At 44.4% G+C, this 21,344-nt stretch overlaps 1 protein-coding gene across 2 annotated transcripts in view; it reads left to right on the top strand.

Moving 5' to 3' along the window:
- Positions 1-21,344, top strand: part of LCN12 (lipocalin 12) — a 34,960-nt gene that overhangs the window by 8,462 nt on the left and 5,154 nt on the right. For both annotated transcript variants that reach the window (XM_068099659.2, XM_068099660.2), the window contains exons 2-3: positions 14,542-14,752; positions 16,678-16,920. In XM_068099659.2, coding sequence (XP_067955760.2) covers positions 14,614-14,752; positions 16,678-16,920 — 382 coding nt within the window. In that variant the 5' untranslated portion in view covers positions 14,542-14,613. The remainder of the gene's footprint in view (positions 1-14,541; positions 14,753-16,677; positions 16,921-21,344) is intronic.

Raw genomic sequence — 21,344 nt, 5'->3', positions numbered from 1 at the left:
CTTTCTGAAAATTAGGCCAATAAGATGCAGATGTCGCTAAGGCAGAATCTATTATTACTTCTGCAATTATAACAAATGATGAACCACACTCCACCTGTTCCCCAACCCTTACACAGACACACAGACACACACACACAATCACCCTTCCCGTTTTCTGGCCATAGTAACCTCCAACACCCATTGTGTACTGGTAAATAGACGGCGCCGAAGCCCGAGCCATGATCGATCATCCACATTCAGCATTTATTTTATAGAACACAATTTCCCCATTAAAGAGAGCTTAGCTTTGTGCCTCCTTTACGACTTTTAGTCTTTACTTCTCCATCGAATGTTGCTTTGAACTTTCAAAGTTGTTTACCTGCAGTTTTGGCTTTTATTTGGGCCAGATTCGTATTGTTATGAATTTGGGGGTAGGGGAATATATAGATTTAGGTAGATCTGAATAGGTATCATGCTTCGTCTGTCGTGCTGGAGAATCTCACCTGTAATAATTTCTGTGTTTAGGCGGTTTGTCGGATTAATAATGTCTTCGTCCCCATTACGAGGAATGGGGCCTGATAAATAGTTCTAGGGAATAAGGATAAGACCCCTGTGTGTGAAACCTCGGTGATCATTCCTTTGTCCCGTATGGCAACACACCACATACATTAGCTAGATCCATTATTGCACCACATTAATTAATTCCCCCTCCGCCACATGACAATAAGACTGACCGGAGGAAACAACAGGCAGCGGCCGCGCAGTACACCACCTTGGCGATGCAACACCAGTCAAGGCAGGCTGAGGCCACGCCCTCTTCATGCATGATTGGTCAAGAGGGTTTTGATGGGAAGATCCCACCATGGGGTAAGAAGCTGGCCACTGATTGGTGGAAGCAAGGTGGAGGGGGAAGCGGCAGACTGGTTGGCCACCGACGGATGGCATGACATGAAGGGAAAAAAGCGCCCGGCCAATGAGATGACACCAATGCGGTGAGAAGATTCAAGAAGTTGAGGGGCACCACGCTGGTTCGGGGAGAGGAGGGCTGACGTCATGTGACGACGAGTAAAACCTCTCGCTTGCCGGCATTTTCCTCTCTTCCCTTGGCCTCTTGCTCTGGACTGTCACATCATGCTGGACCTGTTCTTGCCTTTGGACTTTGGTGGAGAGACCAGCGCCGACGATCATCCTCCCCTGTTGTTCGTGCTCCTGGTGCCTGCGTGCTGTGCTGTGTGGCGTGGGACGGACCATGCAGAGAGGGGTGTTTGTGCCAACGCCTGAGCGGTTCGCGCAAACCGGAGCGCGGTTGGACGACCGCGCTTGGAGCTGACCATCCCAGACAATTCCTGACGACTACTGAGACAGATAAGCACAGACGCGCAAACAACGGTTCCTTTGATTGATTCTCCAATTGTTTCGTATCTGAAGTCTGGTGTGGGGATGTCGCAATTTAGGATTTAGTTTCTTCCGTCGCATCCATTGTTCTCAGGTTCCATAAAATAAATCGTTCTTGTTGTACATAATTCCATGTTCATGTGAATTTAATCACTTCGCAGATGAAGACTGCGCGGGGCCGACAGGTAAGCGCGGCATCCTCCCCAAACCCCCTGGCTCGTGTGTCGATCCGCCATTGAATTGAAACGCCTCCAAGTAGGCTCCATCCGTGGTGGACGCTCGGTCTTAACTGAGTCAACCACACGACAGTATTTATGGCTTGATGTGAAAAGACAAACGTTGGGTGACAAATTGATCAGGGTAAAAATAAGAGCTGGATTTAGAATACACATTTTAGGTCAATTAGTATTGACATGGTGTTCACAATAGTGCAATTAATTCCCTGCTGTGTATGAGCCTTGTTGATTCCCTTTGAGATTATATGTATGAGATTATATGTATGATTATATGTATGTTATATATATATGAGATGTATATGAGATTTTTGAGAATTCCTTTTGAGATATTGCTGACTTCCAGTATGATGGTGTCACTTTCTGTAGTGTCAAAATTAGCCCTATTTGATAATGTCCAACTCAAAGATGTCTCTAATTCATGTTTTTGGAGATATTTCCCACTTTCTACATTAGACTTCACTGGCGGCCATATTGTGTTTCGGATCAGATTATTTTAATCAAATGTTCCCAACTTCCCATAGATCAGTTCAGCGGTTTCAGAGAAGATGAATTTTAAAGCTTTTCCTTTGATTAAATTTGGCTGCCAGACAAGACCAATGATGTCATTGCTATCAAATTATACTTCCTACTTGTAGTCAGTCACATATGTAACGCTTTGCATCAATCAGCTATGTGGTTTCAGAGAAGGTAATTTTAAAAGGTTTTCCTATGATCCAATATGGCTGCCATGTCATGTGAATGAGGACATCATTGTTAACAAACTATATTTCCCTTGGGTAGTTGATCACAAATTCAAAGTTTTGCATTGATCTGTTAAGCAATTTGAGAGAAGAAGAATGTGAAAGGTGTTCATTCATGTAATCCAAAGTAGCAGCCAAACTTGATTGGCATTCAAGTACACTGTTGGCCATAAAGATGGAATATTTTTTTTTCAACAAATTTTCATAGCATCATTATTTCAATCTAAATTAACATTGGCATTTATGGTGCATATAACCACTTTTCTTTATTATTCTGTCTCTTACGCACATTTGACAGTGATTTTTATTAATTATCAGTCCTAATCAGTTGGTTGACTTGAGCGTAAAACGACAATGACGACAATAGACAGTAAATTAAGGATCATGACACATTTCTTTTTCATCTCTGTCAGTTTTCCAGATAACATTTTTTGGGGTGATTTCATGGATCAATTTGCATCACAGTAGAGTCCTTGTTGTTACTCAGTCACTAATAGCGGGTATCTTCACCCCTGGCACGAATCAGGGCGTGCAGACGTCGTGGCATGCTGTCCACTAGCTTGTTGACGACGTCAACAGGCATAGCATCCCATTCTTCCCTCAGAGCATCGGCCAACTCCTGCAAAGTTTGAAGAATAACATCTCTGTCGTTGATGGCTCAGCCTAGGGCATCCCATGCATGCTCTATGGGGTTCATATCCGGTGAGCAAGCTGGCTATGGCAACTGCTCCACGCCCTCTGCCTCAAGGAATTCCCTTACTGCAGCGGCCCTGTGCAGTCAAGCGTTGTCGTCCTGCAGTCGGAAATTGTGTCCATATACTCGTCTTGCATGTGGATTGTGGAAGGCAGTGGTACTCCAAGATATCCCGGTACACGACGGCGTTGACGTTTCCGTCCGGAACCACCAGTGGCGATTTCCCTCCATAATGGATGCCGGCCCATATCATCACTGAGCCGCCACCACCTTGAGTCGTCTCGTGGATGCAGTCATCACGAAAATTCTCCCCGGGTAATCAACGAACTCGTTGTCTCCCATCTGTACGGTCAAAGATGTAGCGGCTCTCGTCCGTGAAGACAACATGTCGCCAGTGTCCAGGATGAAGCCTTCTGTGCTCCCTAGCCCAGCGAAGACGAGCAACTCTGTGGCGAACAGCCAGGCGTGGACATTTAGTCAACCGTCGTGCTCGGTAACCATGTTGGAGCAATCTCTGATTAACGGTTGACCGGGAAACGTGGATCCCATGATGTCTCCTCCACAAGCGACGAAGACGACTCGTCGGCATTTTCCGGTTTCTGCGGCAGAGATTCAACAGTTGGCGATCATCTCATCTCGTGGTTAATCTTGGACGTCCTGGGGGTTTCCGCGGCCACACATTCCCCGCCTCACGTTGACGTTTCAGGATCTTACAGACTGTACTCTGTGATATCCCGACGACATCTGCGATATCACTCTGTTTGTAGCCCTCCTGCCGCAGTGCTACCACTCTCTCGCGTATTGCTGGTTCCGTTGGACCAGGCATAGCCCAGGGAACGTCTATACCAATTTTTCTTGCAAATGGTACAAGGAACTCGAAAAAAAAACAGCCTCGTTTAACACAGTGTTGAATCAGGGAAAGGGACAGAATATCACATGCATGGGCTTTTATAGTCCCTAACAAAAAAAAATATTACATAATACACATTTTTTCAATGTTATCATATCACCTGTGTAATAGGGAAACGTTATGTAATCACTCAATTACCCTTTTGTTTACACGTAGACTGTCAAATACCAAAGAAACTGTGGAATCATGTCAAAAATATTTTATTCCATCTTTATGGCCAACAGTGTATTTTGGGGTCATTTACACATCTATATAATAATAGCGTAAGGACTCGACTTTGTTATCCCTTTTATGCCGCACCCAGTGACCCGATGCCCACGTCACTAATGGATTTACGATCTACGAACCGCGCTCTTTGTTTATCACGTACAGCCATACTCGAAAAATCTGAATTAGCCGACGTTGGGGCCCAAAAGCATCCGATTAACTGCCGATACGACGCCATCTTACAACGCCATCGTATTGGCGTCTGCTGGGCGAAGGCGAAGTGAGCCGTCCGCTGATTGGACAGTCGAGTGGTGTGAACATGGGTGGTGTGAACCAAATGGTCTTTTTATTCCCTTGAACATTTTAAATTAGGATACATAAGGAAACGTCTTTATCGTCATTTTCATAAAGTTAAATGGAGTGACGTTGCGATACTCGGGGTGCGTTGCATAAATCCTCGTAACTCAGAGAGGTGTAGCAGGTGGCGAGACGTAAGGAAGCTTAAAGATAACGAGCTGAAACAGACGAACGATATGTCAATCCCTTTCTACACCGAACGGCAATAAAAGTATGAGAGCGGGAGGGCATGGCCTGAGCACTTCGAGCAGAGAGGACTGATTGGACTTAACTTAAAGAGAAAAAATTGGAGCTTGACGGAAGAAGAAGATCCCATGAGCGCTCCCCTATGCCATCCATAATGGTACCCTCTATCCATACACCACATCCTCCCTTCCGTGGATGTTCCACGGGTTTCACGTCTTTATCGTCATTTTAATAAAGTTAAGTGGAGTGACGTTGCGATACTCGGGGTGCGTTGCATAAATCCTCGTAACTCAGAGAGGTGTAGCAGGTGGCGAGACGTAAGGAAGCTTAAAGATAACGAGCTGAAAACAGACGAACGACATGTCAATCTCTTTCTACACCGAACGGAAATAAAAGTATGAGAGCGGGAAGGCATGGCCTGAGCACTTCGAGCAGAGAGGACTGATTGGACTTAACTTAAAGAGAAAAAATTGGAGCTAAACGGAAGAAGAAGATCCCATGAGCGCTCCCCTATGCCATCCATAATGGTACACTCTATCCATACACCACATCCTCCCTTCCGTGGATGTTCCACGGGTTTCGGCTAGTTACAATGACTGCATATAACTAGAGGGGGAGGATGCCATGAACAAACTTGAGTTCTACCACACCAAGGATTGTTTAGCCAAATTTCGTCGTTTCAAGTGTTTAGGGATGGACGACGGATGACGTGCGAACCCATAAACTCAGCTGAACTGTCCCAGGTGAGCTAGTAAAGAGAGGAACAAGAACGGCACTCAGTACAGCGCATACCTCTCCAGGCTGAACAGTTTACATTTTGTATCATACTGATAGGCCAGATCTGAATCCGGACCTGAACCAAAATCTTATGTCATCTAGCCAACTCATCCACCAAGTTTTGTAATAACCCGTTCATGACTTTTTGAAATATCATGCCATATATCGTTTTTGGCCCCATATCTCAATGGTGACGAATCACTCAAAAAAATAAAAACTTCTCGTATGTGGATCCGAATTCGGATCTTCACCAACATTTAATAAAGTCGACCTTATCACACCCTCAATCTGTCCACAAAGTTTCGTGCAAATACATCCATAATTTGTAGAGATATCGTGCTTAATATAGTTTTTGCTGCATCTCTCATTGGTGAATAATCACTTTTCAATTCTCAGATCTGGATCCTTCTCTAGATCTTCACTAAAATATAATCATTTCTTTCTTGTCACATATCCAACCTCTTCCACAAATTTTGTCAGAATCCTTCCACAACGTTTTGAGATATCCTGTTCACAAACAAACAGACAGACAAACAGACAGACAAACAGACAGACAGGGGTGAAAACATAACGTCCGCCCACCTGTGGAGGTAACAAGTAAGTTTAAAAACTTTTTTTTTAATCGAAAAGGATTTATCGATCTGACTCCAAAAAGTATCGAAACAAGGTAGGGGATGGTAATAAGAAATGATCACGTGAAACAAGGTAGGGGATGGTAATAAGAAATGATCACGTGAAACCATCCTTACATTTTTCCTTGAATAATGGTTGTTGCCTGCAACAGACGACATATCTCTTGGTTTGGGTCCACAATTACAACAAACATGAGATTAATCCAGTGTGTTTTGGTTGTTTTCTCCATATGCGGTTTTCTGGAGGTGGAATGGAGTCCCAGGTCCCAGGTCTCAAAGTATCCACCTCCGTGTGTGTGTGTGTGTGTGTGTGTGTGTGTGTGTGTGTGTGTGTGTGTGTGCCCAGCCGATGATCCATGCAGTCGGGAAACTAGTCAATTGCTTACAGGTTAAGGTTCTTGCTTTAGGTAGAAGAACTATGTTTGAGGTTTACAATTTAAATAAAGTTGAATATGGGATGTTGTGAAATTAACATCATTTACAACAATCCTTTAAATTATTTATATTTAAGTTTAGGAACAACCGATACTGTACAATTAATTAAATGTGTGTGTGTGTGTGTGTGTGTGTGTGTGTGTGTGTGTGTGTGTGTGTGTGTGTGTGTGTGTGTGTGCTTTTGAAGCAAGGAAGCAGCACGTACCATTTTTTAAGTCGTTGGTATGACTTGACCCAGTCCAAACCAGATAGGTGTTTTTAAGGCCTCCCCATCTTGTGCCCTCCTTTCATATCTTGTTCTGTCGACCAGTATGTGTACGTCATCTTTTGACATACACACTAACTTTCCTCTGCATGGCTTTGACGTGTGTCACAAGAACGACTTCACAAACAGGAAGCACCAGTCTTTGTAACATCCGAAGTGACCACTCTTGGTGATAGCTTAACACACCCATGCCTCAACTCTGTTTGTGCACATCCATCCGAGAGATGGTGCACACACACTGATGCTTGCCCTGACTGCAAGACTCCAGGATGACAATTTATAGCTGGGTCAGCAATCAAATCCAGGCTAGGCAGATCAAATATGAGTGTCCGCAGCTCCATATGCTCTCCTCCCAGTCCATGTGTGTGCTATTAAAGTCGTTCTCTAATATTACTCGACCAAGCAATGCCTGGACTCAGAACTATTACAGCTTTAACTTAAATCTCTTGTCATTTGCACCTGTGATGTGGCACGGGTCTACAAGAGCTCCACATGGTTGTTGGTGTTGGTTATTGTTGGGGGTCGATTTTTGAATTGTGCACCCATTGGTCAGACAGCTGCCAGACCCCACCCACATTGGACACTTGACTCCACCCATCATGGCACCCAGCAAAAATAATATGTCAACCATCTTGGTTTTCTGATAGTATCTAGGCCCAGCAGGCCTCTTCTGATTATACACTATTGGGTTTGTTGCATCAGGGTTCCATTGTGTTTGTTTGGGTCGAGTGTTGATTGTTCGGGAGTAGGGGATGTCTTTGAGTCTTTATTGGAAGGGGGGGGGGGGGGGACTTCGAGCGTTAATCGGAAGGCAGAGGTGTCTTCAAGTGTGACATAATATCTTAGGGGGTGTAATACCAGACCCGGCTGTCCGTCATACTCATAATTGATATTGAACCAAACCTTGAAGACCCTTGGTGATAAATTATATAATACTGTTGCGGTTCTGAGAAAGTGCACATATATGATTAATAAAGGTTTAAGGTTTTGCCCCCATAGTTAGTCCACATGCAACACGTAGGCCACCTTAGAACATTAGTTATGTCATAGTATATGTGAGATAAGGACATCTCCAATAGTGATACCTGCGTTGTGTAAATAAATAAATAAGAGTAGGTGTTCTTTGTGTGCTGCGGGAGCCGGCGGGGATCGTTGTGGCGGCGGTCTCGCAAGGAGCGCCGTGCATGATTCGTGCCGGGCCCCGCCCTGTATGGTCGGTGCCGTGCCGTGGCGCAAGGGGCAAACGGCACGATTCCGGGGGAGTGAAGGCCAGGTCGGACCTTCGCCCCCTGGCAGGCGCGGTGTTCCGACCGGGGGAGGTTGGGTCATCGTGCCGGAGACCGGAAGGCCCCGCGCCGAGATGGCGCCTGGAACCTTGGCCCGAGTATGCCTCCTCCCCAGAATCGAAAATGCCGGACAGACCCAACCAACAGGAGACTGACCACCCGTATGCATTGCTCGGCTTTCCAAAGCCGAGCTGTGATGAAAATGTATTTCCACCCCGAAAGGCTCAAGAGTAGTGGACTGATAGGAATGGTGATGGCAAATGGTATCCGGTGTAGAGGGATGGTAGATCTACCATCCCTCACATCGTTTTATTTGGGGCAATGAGCAATAGTTTATGGGGTTTGGCAGTGTAAACTAGCCGAGGGCGGGCTAGGATAATTTATAGGGACTTAGAAGTGACTTTAGGAGACCGAGATTTAAGTAGTGACTCTTGTACCGGTAGAGGGGACGTAGAGAGATTAGATGGATGATAATGACGAGGGAAGTGCTTAGTATAAGGGAAGACGGGGAAAGCACCAGTATTAGAGGGAAGTAGTTAGTTAGATGATGCTGTGTGTGTGAGTATGGGAAGAAACTTGGTGAAATGAGGCAATGAACTTGGTGAAATGAGGCAATGGTCTGGGATGACCGGAGAAAGTGTATGAATGGAGTATTGAGGATGTGTGTAAGTGTATTGAGTGACTGCCTTGCATGGGGTGCAAGTGAATAAATGGTGTGGAGTAAATGGTGTGTGGAATGAGTGGTGTGGAGTGCATGGTGCGAAGGAGTGGATGGGGGAAGATGGATCCCTTCACGAATACCCGGGGAGGGTAGTTTAAAGTTAGGTAGAGGGAGTAGGTAAATTGTTTGGATATTGACATCTGTGGTGCAGGCAGTAGCAAGTTGTTGCTTTGAGGGGTGCATAAGTGAGTAGAATGGCTGGGCGTGTGAGCCTGTTGGTGAGTATGGTTAAATTGGCACTCCACCACTGGTAGTCTGTCGGCCAGGTGAGGCCGCAGGTAGGCTCTGGGAGCCAGTTGTGTAGTGTTCAGTGGGGCCCGAGGATCAACAGGAAGGACCCGGGTAGCCCAATGCCAAAGAGGGCATTAGCGGGGTGAGAGAGCAAGGAGGGCCTTCCCCAGTGTAGGGTAGTCGCAGGAGCTAGGCAAGCTCGGGTGGCAACTCCAGTGGCGGAGGTGCGCAGGTAGGTAGACCTGCTGGTAGAGCCACACGACCCAGCCCCGAAATTGTGCGAATGCACAGTATTGAAAAAATGGGGGAGTGAGACCCCAAATTTGGGAAGCACCACAGTATGGTCAATGGGAATTGGTTTTTAGAACCACGATCCGGCTTGGGATCCTAGGATCCTGGGTTTGAATCCCGGTCGATCACTGAATTAACGCCAGGGGGGTTGACTCAGCCTGTCAGCCTTCCGAGGTCGGCAAATTGAGTACCAGCTTGCTGGGATGAATGATCACGGTGTGTACCCCGGTTAGAATAGGTACGGTGTGTACCCCGGTTAGAATAGGTACACCGTATCCCTTCGCATCGTAAGAGGCGACCAAGGGTTGGCGTCAGGAAGGGCATCCGGCCATAAAAACATTGCCTCAAACAGGGAACCATGATTGTCATGGGACTCGCAAGGCTAACCCCCGCTCTAGCGGGGAAAATGGCCTTAAAACGATCATTCATTCATTCATTTTTGTAGTGTATAGAGGCCATTTGGATTGGCAGGGCAAGACCCCGGGTAGTTTAAAGAGTTAATGGCAATTAGAGGATAGTTAGGATGAAATCTCTTCGCACCATCCACATCCACTCACCAAGGTGACAGGACTCCACACCAGTTTTTGCAAATGTTTGGAATGTAAGACGCATCATGGTGTGGGTGAGACATTGTGTGTGATTCCATCCCTTCCTTCCTGGGAGGGATTGGGAACGAATTTGGCATAGAGGGGGGATACAGAAAAGACGGTAGAGACGGAATTTGTAAAGTGTAAATACGGAGAGGGGCAAGGGTAGAGTAGGTTGACATGGGGGGTCATGTACGGCTAGGGACGAGCTTTCTCCGCTCACTCTCCCGTGCCCCTCATGTCGCATTACCTGGTGATTACGTGTACCCTTGCGCCCTTGCCCCCGCTAACCTCTGCTTTGTCTTTCCTCCCCACCCATGGACCCATTATCTTTTGTTGAGGGGAGTGTGCAGGTACCCCGAGTTGTGTGGCTGCACCTTTGCGCTGCACCCTGCTGCCTGTTGCCTGCACCGGTACAACCTATGGACCACACGTTCTGTGGCCTGGCACCCTTGCTGGGGCAGACAATCGCGACAAACGTTATCTTGCCCTGCGGACCACTGTATTTTTAAGTGGCATCAATGCCATGCAGTCGGCCCTGCTGGCCAAAATAAAAAGCGGACACGGTTTGTGCCTTTCTATTAATCTTTGGTGTGTCAGGACAAGAAGACTGTAAGTTTTGATGATGGCACACCGAAGACGAAGCAGGAAGACGTCGCAGCCCAGCAGCCAGCCAAGCACAAGGCATCTTTGATTATTTTGAAATGTGATTGTGCATTTTTTGATGGTTATGGTGCATTTTGATGATTGTGCATTTTGGTGCTTTTTGTGCATTTTATTTTTATTTTTTTCCATATGGGTGTATGGTGTATTTGTGCAGTGCATTGCATTTGTGTTTCCTCTTTTCAAAAATTCTTCTCTCTCCCACAAAAAGAACAGGTCCTGGGTTGTAGTACTGTAAATAATTAGTAGTCTTGTAAATAACATGCTCCCCACCGGTTTTATGTGTAGTTTGCGAATTCTTTCCGTAATTCGGTTAATTGTGGGCGTGAGTCTGTTAGTTAGTACACAACGGAGTTGGTGGGACATATCTTGTGTTTAAAACTGTCGCACTCAGGGTGTTAGGTTAAATGTAGAGGGAAACTACACCTAAGTGTCACACTAATTAAAAAGTAGTCCTGACCCTTGCAACAGAACCGGTCGGGCTCACTGGTGTGTGGGTTCGGCTCGGACACGAGCCTGGCGAAGGAGGGGTGCAGTGTTGCAGTTCTGAGAAAGTGTACATATATGATTAATAAAGGTTTAAGGTTTTGCCCCCATAGTTAGTCCACATGCAACACGTAGGCCACCTTAGAACATTAGTTATGTCATAGTATATGTGAGATAAGGACATTTCCAATAGTGATACCTGCGTTGTGTAAAGAAATAAATAAGAGTAGGTCCCGTTCATTTTGCAGCCTACCTTCCAATCGACATCGTTGGGAACCATCCAGTCTGCGCCACAATCCCCATTGCGTACCATCCAGTCTGTGCCCTATTGCCCCTCGCATTAGGATGCTCAAACCAGCCAAATGCCACGAGGTAGGCCTGGAAAAGGGGGGGGGAGCGTGAGGTCGGGGGGTGTTGCCACGTCAAGCATACGTCAAGGGCGGAGCCGGTAAAAGTGAACAAACCAACCAGGGCTCGGGTGGAATGGCGTGAGGGGCGTGGTCAGTGCGTGTCTGCCAAATTCGAGAGGGTTCGCTGGGCGGCCCTATATAACCACGAGCACAAAGATCTTCAAGAGGACTGACGCAACTGCACTCGTTATATAAGAGGACTTGCACAATTTGCGCTTTGCATAAGGGCTCGTGAGGGAAGCCAAGCCATGGAATTGTTGTGTGGAGGACTTATGCGCTGGTATCAAGAGGTGAAGAGGACTCTCATGCGAAAGAATTGATAAGGACTGAAGGAATAGACGCGCTTTGCAAGAGGACTGTTCAGGAGGCCTCGTAAGGCAAACGCATCAAGCAGCGCTTTCGAGTGCATTTATTACATACGCGACCGTGGTCGCCAGTAACCGCCAGCCTACCTTTTGCCGCATTCCACCCTATAATTTTCCGATCCGCGCCAACAACACGCGGGGAGCGCCTGCCGTCTGTCCTATCATCTACACCGCCGTACGAGTCGGGTACCCGGTGGACGAGCTGTGGACGCCATCCCTGGACCCTCAACCCCTGACCATATTCATCCCCATGTGAGTGTGTCTGTGTGTGTGGGCCCGTTTGTTCTGGGATAAGTTAAGACTGTGTAAGCTTCTCTATGTGTACTTCTCTTCCTTCCCGTACAATTGTAAATAAACCAATCTGTTCTTACTGTCTTCCCTGATTCCACCGTATCAGTTTTTTCCTCCATTGGGTAGGCATGGCACGATTCGGAACCGCTCAAATTGGGTTTAGTACCTGTTAACGGCCCGGATCACGGCTCGCTATCGCTCGGCGTTTCCACTACAACCGTGGTTCTGGCGGGGTTGTTTCCTTGCTTCCTGGGAGGCGCTGGTAATTAGGTAATAGGAATAATTCGGCCTACCACCCTATTCAGCGCTGACCGGAAGGAACGTCATAGCCCCGGATCACGTCGGCTAGATAAGAGACAAGGGGATTAATCCCCCCTTGGTAAGGGGAAGGCCGACGTTCAAGATCCGCAACAATACTTTCAACAGCAAGGATGAGGGAGTTGGGTGCACAGAGGAGGCAAACAAAATGTACATTTTGCATCACAGGTTGTGACCACAGTTCGGTCATTCATGTTGTATCAATAAAACTCACGTCACGTTCAACGGTATGTAGTTACAAGTCTTTAAAGGATGTTTATTGCATGATTTGCATTTTTATTGCATGATTCTTAGTAGGCCTATGACTCAGAGTTGTGCACCAACATATGACATCATTAACTAGAACTTATCTTCTTATCTTCCCCCATCCAAAACCTTGATCTTTTCTACCCCCATTAAAACACCCCCAAATCCACCTCTTTCAATCTCCAACTTCTTTCCTGAAATTCCTAGTAGTGTTCATTTGCTTTATACCGTGTACCCTCCCTCCTCTGCAGCCCTCCCCCTTCCACAGACCTACCGACGTCCCTGTTTTCTACTGTTGTTGTGCTTGTGTACTTCCATCTCTCTCCCCCTCTTGTCTCCCGCTCCTTTCAATGTATGTTTTATGTGTCTGTGCATGTTTTCATGTTCAATGTGTTAGCTCTTACACGAGTCTCGATTCTGTATACAAAAAAAGAAAAGAAAAAAAAGAACCGCCCTCCGGCATTCGGTAGAGCGCACGCACACCTCCGCCAGGCTGAACAGTTTGTTTTGTATTCCACTGATCGGCCGGATCTGCATCAGACATGAACCAAAGTCGAATCGGCTTGTTCTTGTCACCTACCTAACTCATCCACATAGTTTTGTCATAAGATGTCCACAACGTTTTGAAATATTATGCTACATATAGTTTTTGGTTCTATCACTCAATGGTGAAGAATCACGATTTAAAAAATATATATCTTGTACCTGGATCTGAAAATCAATTCTTTCTTGTCACACACTCAAACTATCTCCCAAGTTTCGTCGGAATCCGTCCACAACTTTTTCAGATATCTTGTCCAAAAATAAACAGACAGCCAAGCAGACAGTTAGACGGGGTGAAAATAACCTCCATCCACCTTTGGTGGTGGAGGTAAAAATTGTTTTGTATATTCAACTTACTTTTGTTGGATCCTGTATAGTGTATATTGTGTTGCCCTGAACGAATCGAGCTGCAATGAGCAAACATGGTGACGCAGCCATATTGGATTGAGATGGAACTGCGGTAGTCTGAATATTTGCATTGTAATTTTAGGGCCAAGGCAACATTTTCAATATTTTTCATATCGATATTTATTACTGTTTGCCCTTCGACCAGCAAAGATCCTTCACCTGGCCCATACAGGTAAATGGAAATGGCACATTATACTGACTCAAAGGCTTACTCTTGTGCAAGATGCTGTTGAATATGTCCATGTTACAGATGGTAGGATAAGGTGGAGCAAGATGTCTCCTATTATAACATCTTCAGTTCTGGATACATGTTCGGCATCTCCACTCCACAGGGCTCTCTGGCTGATGGTATCAGGAGGGGTCGGAGGGGTGGAAATTTTTCAAATGGAATTTTTGTTTTTAATATACTTACGTAGATAGGTATTGAGCTATTGCCCAACCTTACCCTAGACACAGCTTATCCCATAATGTAGCCCACTTAGTTGGCACTGCATCAGGCATATCCACTGAGATCTGATTTCATCTTCGGATTTGGCTCCATAATTTGACCTCCACCTTTGGAGCCAAACTCCTCATCTATTGGTAATCCATGCATGTAAAAGTACACTGATGTTTTCTAACGTCATCATCCTTCATACAAAATATGTACGTGCTCCTCCGTAAGTCTTGCAGACACGATAGAAAATAAAAACATCTAGAAACTTTTCTCTTGGTGAAAATTATATTGGGGTCTTACCACCTGCAAACTCAACATACAGCATATTTAACATATAATTATGGTCACTACAATCAAAAAAGATCTTCACACTTATGAAGAATCAACATAATCGGATAATTGGGCATAACATGTATAATCATTGCTATTTGTCTCCTCATTCGCAGGAAAAAAACAGTTTAACTTCACTTGCCTAAGCTACCGTGGTGGACTCATCGGATCCACAACACCTGGCCAACATGGTTAGCGGCATGTCTCTGATCTTCCCAGTCCTCTTCTTCATTGTGATCGTCATTGGCGTTCTTGTGGCGTGTGTCACCTGCAAGTGCTGTTACATCAAGAAGAGGATGTGCGCGCGACGCCAGGCCTACAGAGAAGGTAGGCGTTTGATGCTGATGTATTTTACTGGTCACGTGTTCATTGGTAACAAGCCCTTCTTTATGGTTGACTGTTTTGATGATAACGATAAGGTGAAATTAGTTGTTGTTATTCCATTAAATAATTTTTGTTTGAATGGAGTCGAGCCTCATGGAGGAGCTAGAACAAAAGAACTGACCAAGTTGTAACAGAACAACCAGAAGAGTGGAAAGAGTGGAAGGGGACACACCAACAGCAGGGTAGAGGGACAAACTAGAGAGAGACTTGGAGGGAGGACACTGGGAAGAATGAGAGCAATGGTCGTGCGGACATAGGAGGGTGAAGAAGTTGGATACTGGTGCAAACTCTCAATCATAGAGGTGGAAGGGAAAAGTGGGGAAGAATCAGCAATGGAACAAAAAAAAATTGAAGAGTAGAGTAAGGGGGCGGGGGAAATCCAGAAATACGTGGGCATAGGCAGGGTTAATGAGGGTAGAAAAGACCATGGGTATGGATGGGGCATAATCTGAGAGAACAGCAGTCTTGAATCCCTCACAGGAAGAATGAAGCGAGCTCAATTGCTAATGCACTCTTCTGTGAGATCCCTGGTTCTTGGTTTGATCCCGAGCGTTGACTAATGTAGAAAGAAAACTGCCGTTCTGGTGTAATGCCATGAAAGGTTCTGCATTGCAGAGCATGCTCTTCTTTATGGCTTTAGGCCATAGCTTGCGTTATTAGACTAGAGCACGAGACCATTAAAATAATACCATGGCCAAACAGAAAATTCCCAAAAAATTATATAATATCAGATCTTAACCATTCATTTTCCGGACTTGAATCCACTGAAATGCGAGTGGCACGTTTTGAGGAATGTATATGCGTTAAAACCTACTGTTCCGAGAGATGAAAATATCCCTTGGGTATCCTCTGTAAATATCAGAGATGGAGTGAAAAGGTATCCTTGTTACCCTCGCCAGAGGAGATGGTATTGCATTTGAATCCGTTTGTCTGTCCGTTTGTTTGTCCGTTTGTCTGTCTGTCTGTTTGTCTGTCTGTTTCTCCACACAGAATAAATATGATTTTCTCTGCAACCGTTGGTTCAATTGACAGGAAATTTTCACCATAGGTGCAGCTCCACCTGTAGATTTTTTAAATGATAATAATGACATCATAAGTCACGTGGTATGGGCACCATCTTGGAAAAACCGAAACATTTTCACCTCTATATCTCCAAAAGCACTGCCTAGAAAAAATTGAGACATGGCTCATTGTAAAGAACTCGCCATGGGGAATAACATATCTTAATGATAATGTCATAGGTGCCTCCTTTATGACGTCATAATTCGACAAGTACAAAACTTCATCCGATCAAGATGAAATTTCTTGAGTGTCATCTAGGGATAAATTGGTGTAGAGAAAAAAAAGAATAATGACGTCATCGATCACGTGGTTCGGCCGCCATATTTGTTTTAACACAAAAGCTTTAAAAAGACTAAAAATACATCCTGGTGAGGGTCTGCAATCTCTGATTGCTCTTTCTTGTTGTTGAATATTTGTAATAGAGCCAATGATAACAAAATAATAATTTTGAAAATTGTCATTTTCAGCAGGAATTTGGAATTTGGCTTGTAGTCAAATTGTGGACATCCAGGCTCCACGAATCAGGCTGTGATAACTCGCATACTATTCAAGAAGGATACAAGGACCAAATAATGCTGGCAGATGGGATGCCCAGTGTAACGTCCATCAGAGGAATGGTACACACATTGATGTCTCGCACTACCTGCGAAACATCAGGATGATGGTTTATAGATATGTCGAGATTCGAATCCAGGCTCCACGAATCAGAGAAGAGTGCAAAGTTTATGACGTAACATAATAAGAAACGTGTAACAGTGTTTAATGGTCTTATTCATGCATGCATACCCGTCTGTTGTTCATACCAGCACACGAGGTATCACATCCATTGTCATCACCATCACAGCCAGAGGCCTCCGCTTCCATTCCCAGCCACAGCCCTCAAACGTCTCCATGGCCTCCACAGCCTTACAGCTCCCCACCAATACCATACCCGATGGCTATGCCACAGCCTGGCGTACCTGGATACACATCTCCTATTGGTTTCATCGTGAACCCCTCCATGCCCCCTCCTGGCACGTATGCAGGAAGTGTTCAAGAATATCCTATAGGTAGGGCATTGTCTTGGTCCCCATTTTGATGCGTTACACACTGATTGTGAAATATATTTCTGCTCAAACATGGATTCTAACAAATCTCTAAAATGCTGCTCCATTCGAGGTCATATATTTATTATGTACTCAAGATGGAAAAATGTTTGATTTTCCCCCTCACTCCACCCACCACATATTGGCCACACATCCTCATCTCTTTCCACCCCCATAGTCCTATCTCCTCCCTTTTATTCCCTGTCCTTCCTTTCTCTTCCTTTTCTTAATTATTTCACACACTTTAGCAACCCCTCTGACCCCCCTCATATGCCCTCTTCCACCATTTTCTTCGTTTGCACATTTGTTTGTAACAAATTGATGTCATGTAGTGTTTAATGACTCCTCTAAATCACCAAAGCAAGGTGTTCTCCTATCTTGAATCTGCTCAACATTTCTGCACCATCAGTGGTATTGAAACCAGACAGCTAATGGGATGATTGTGCGTAAAGCTTCAATAGAGCAATTGCCACAAAACGTAAAGCTTTTCTGAAATACAAAAGATAAGCAAAACAATGTAGTGACAGCTCCTCGAACACTTGGGGCGGTTCAAGTCTGTGCCTGCACACTTGAAGGATAATGGACACGGCCCAGGCTAAGGTTGCTTGCCTTAAATCTATTTTATGGGAACACCAGGGTCCCAAATTCCTCTCCCTGTACCACACCTACCATCCTCACCCTCTCACTGAAAACTACCTCCAGCAAGTGAGCTTCCCTCCCACAAAGGCTAAATTCCCTCCTCCATTGTTACTGAATATTATATGGCACCAGCACCTTCATCCGCACGACTTGTTCACCTGCTGTGTCGACTCCTCTTTCTCTGCTCTTTCTTTTCCAAGTCTTTCTCTGAGCGCCACCTTCCCGCATCATGGAAAGTGGTCAATGTTATCACGCTTTCATTAGAGGAGTGGCAAAACGAAACCTCTGAAATTGTAAGCCTGTAAGCATTCTCCTTGGTGTGAGGAAAATAATGGAATAGATCTTTGAAACAGACCTCAAGACCCATCTCTTCTCGGACTTGCTCTTCTTTAATGAGGACTAGCATTGAACCCATTGCTTCACTGACGGTAGTTGAACAATGTAACTTATATATGGTACAGTACAGTAATACATTTTATTGACAGTCAATATTTACAATTTATTTATTCGAGAAACATTTTATTTACTGTTAACAACCCACCGTTAAAAAAACAATGTTACATTATTAGAACAAGCCATCCCTGTTGATTTTCTTTGGATTATTGTTATTATTCTTTGCACCCTTTTTTGACTTTTAAACTAGAAGGGCACTCAGTTGAGCGCATACCTTATATATCGCTTTTCACCCGATCTCTCAATGGTGAAGAATCACTTCAAAAATTAAATAATTCTCACATCCGAATCCATATTACGATCTTCACCAAAATCGAATCGATTTGGTTTTGTCACACACAAAACCTGTCCACAAGGTTTCGTCCAAATCTGTCCTTAACTTTTTTAGATATCCTGGTATGTATCGTTTTTGGCCCTATCTCCCAATGGTAAAGTATCACTAAGAAAAATTATACTAGCCGAATCCGGATCTTTACCAAAATCTAATCATTTCGTCCTTGTCGCATGCACTACCTCTCTGCCAAATTTCGTCCGAATCCGTCCACAACTTTTTGAGATGTCTTGTTCACAGAGAGACAAACAGATGAAAAATCGGTCAGAGACCGAGGACTTGCCGGAATGTACTTTTCTTTTTATCGGCCATTTTAGATCAAAATGGCGTTTAATCTATACATGTACAGTCACGTGAAAAAAGTAAGTACACCCCATGTAAAGTTTTGACTTTTTCAACATATTTCAACATACAGCTAATTTGATCTTCATTTCAACATTATTGATAAATAAAGGTGATATATCATAACAAATATCATGAAACATTTACATTTTGTAGTCTATTGTATAATTTAAATAAGCTTAAATGCAAATTTTACATGTGGAAAAAGTAAGTACACCCCTACATTTATCACTACTTCAAATACCTAAAATTAGAATCAGGTGCACCAGCTCAGGTGCAAATGATTAGAACATCGTTCGAGAGGAACGAGAGGAACAGAAAGAAGGTTATAGATGCCTACGAGTCTGGGAAGGGATTTAAAAAGATCTCCAAACAATTTGAAATCAATCATTCGACTGTCCAGAAGATCATCTACAAGTGGAGAAGATTCCAAACAACTGCCAACTTTTTCAGGCTAGGCCACCCCAGCAAGTTCAGCCCGAGAGGTGATAGCAGATTGCAAGATGCTGAAAGAAGTCTCTAAGAACCCCAGAATGTCATCACGGGACCTACAGGTAGCTCTTGCCACTGTTGGTGTCAAAGTTCACGAGTCTACCATTAGAAAGAGGCTGCACAAATTTGATCTACATGGGAGGTGTGCCAGGAGGAAACCTTTGCTGTCCAGAAAGAACATCAGGGCAAGACTAAAGTTTGCCAATGAACACGGAGGCAAAGACCAGCACTTCTGGAACAATGTGCTCTGGACAGATGAGTCAAAGGTAGAGCTATTTGGCCACAGAACCAGAAGACATGTTTGGTGAAAACCAAAGACAGCATTTCACCACAAGAACCTGATACCAACTGTAAAGCATGGTGGTGGAAATATTATGGTTTGGGGCAGCTTTGCTGCATCAGGGCCTGGGCAGCTCACCATCATAGAATCCACTATGAATTCTTCATTGTACCAGAGAGTGCTTGAGGATAATGTGAGGCCATCTGTCGGAAAGTTGAAGCTCAACCGAAGGTGGACCTTGCAACATGACGATGACGCGAAACATACCAGTAAATCCACCAAGGAATGGCTGAAAAGAAAGAAATGGAAGGTTCTGGAATGGCCAAGTCAAAGCCCGGATCTAAATCCCATCGAGATGTTGTGGGGGGATTTGAAACGAGCTGTGCATGCAAGAAACCCCTCAAACATCGCACAGCTGAAAGAATTCTGCATGGAGGAGTGGGCAAAAAATTCTCCCAGTCGATGTCAGAGACTGGTAGACAGTTATAAGAAACGCCTACTTGAGGTTGTTTCTGCCAAAGGGGGCAATACCACCTATTAGAGCCAAGGGTGTACTAAGTACTTACTTTTTCCACATGCAAAATTTGCATTTATTTTTATTTAAATTATACAATGGACAACAAAATGTAAATGTTTCATGATATTTGTTATATTATATCACCTTTATCTATCAATATTGTTTAAATGAAGATCAAATAGCTGTATGTTGAAATATGTTGAAAAAGTCAAAACTTTACATGGGGTGTACTTACTTTTTCACGTGACTGTATATACGCTAAGCAATGGAAGGTAACTGAGTAAGTGTATGCATTTCTCTTGTCCTTTCAGAGTTATAGTGGTTTGAAATATATTTTCAATGAAAACTTGGCCCCCTGACCTTTGACCCCAAAAAATAATTACAACTAAGCATTTTTGACCATTTTATGCCACATGTTATTTTTCGGGAATTGAATAATGAACATTTTGGTGTTGGTTAGAAGGGAATCGGATAATGTTTGACAGAGTTATTAGTAAAAAAAAAAACAATGTTTGACCTTGTTTGACCTTTCACGGTCACTGAAGGTCAAAGGTCATGGTGCCAAATGAAATGTCATATGTGACTTCCTATATGTCAGTAACAGTAAGTGTATGCATATCTCTTGTACTTTTAGAGTTATAGTGGTTTGAAATATATTTTAAATGAAAACTCGACCCCCCCCTCCCCCCCTCCTGATTTTAACGTTTTGGGGGCCCTTGAGCTTGACCTTGGGCCTAGAGAGCTAAAAATTGGGCACAGTCTATTCCAGGGCAAGGCAAATATATGTGTAAAGTATGACGATGCTATGTGCAATGATGTAGACGTAGTACTGCGCACAAACAGACAGACAAACAGACAGACAGACAGACAGACAATCCAACCAACCAACATACTTGCCGGAATAGATTCCGGCAAGTAACAAACAAACAGACAGACAGGGGTGAAAACATAACCTCCATCCACTTTCAGTGGCGGAGGTAAAAAAAAAATCTCATCAATTGCTTGGCCAATCATCCCAAAACTTTAAGGATAGGAGTGTTTCTCACCCTTCTGGCATGTAAGCTTCAGCCGCATCACTTTCCGCTGATCACGAGAAAATAAGCAACTGGCCATCTTCCTGAAGCATGTCTTTTAATTGATGACATTCCCATACTTTTGCTCATACAGTATGACCTGTAATACCCTTGGCACGTTCCGTTGGTTGAGGTTGCAGACGAATAACACAATATTTCGACGTCAGACAGACAGACGCCAAATTGGGTACTTTGTGTGATGACAGATTGATAGAAGACTGTATACAAGATTGACAGAATACACGTGCTCAGGCTCAAGGA

The sequence above is a fragment of the Myxine glutinosa genome, chromosome 4 (assembly GCF_964187855.1).
Source record: "Myxine glutinosa chromosome 4, kmMyxGlut1.1, whole genome shotgun sequence".
In the NCBI taxonomy this organism is placed as follows: domain Eukaryota; kingdom Metazoa; phylum Chordata; class Myxini; order Myxiniformes; family Myxinidae; genus Myxine; species Myxine glutinosa.
Note: the sequence above shows the minus strand (reverse complement) of the source record. Positions and strands in the feature narration are given on the sequence as shown.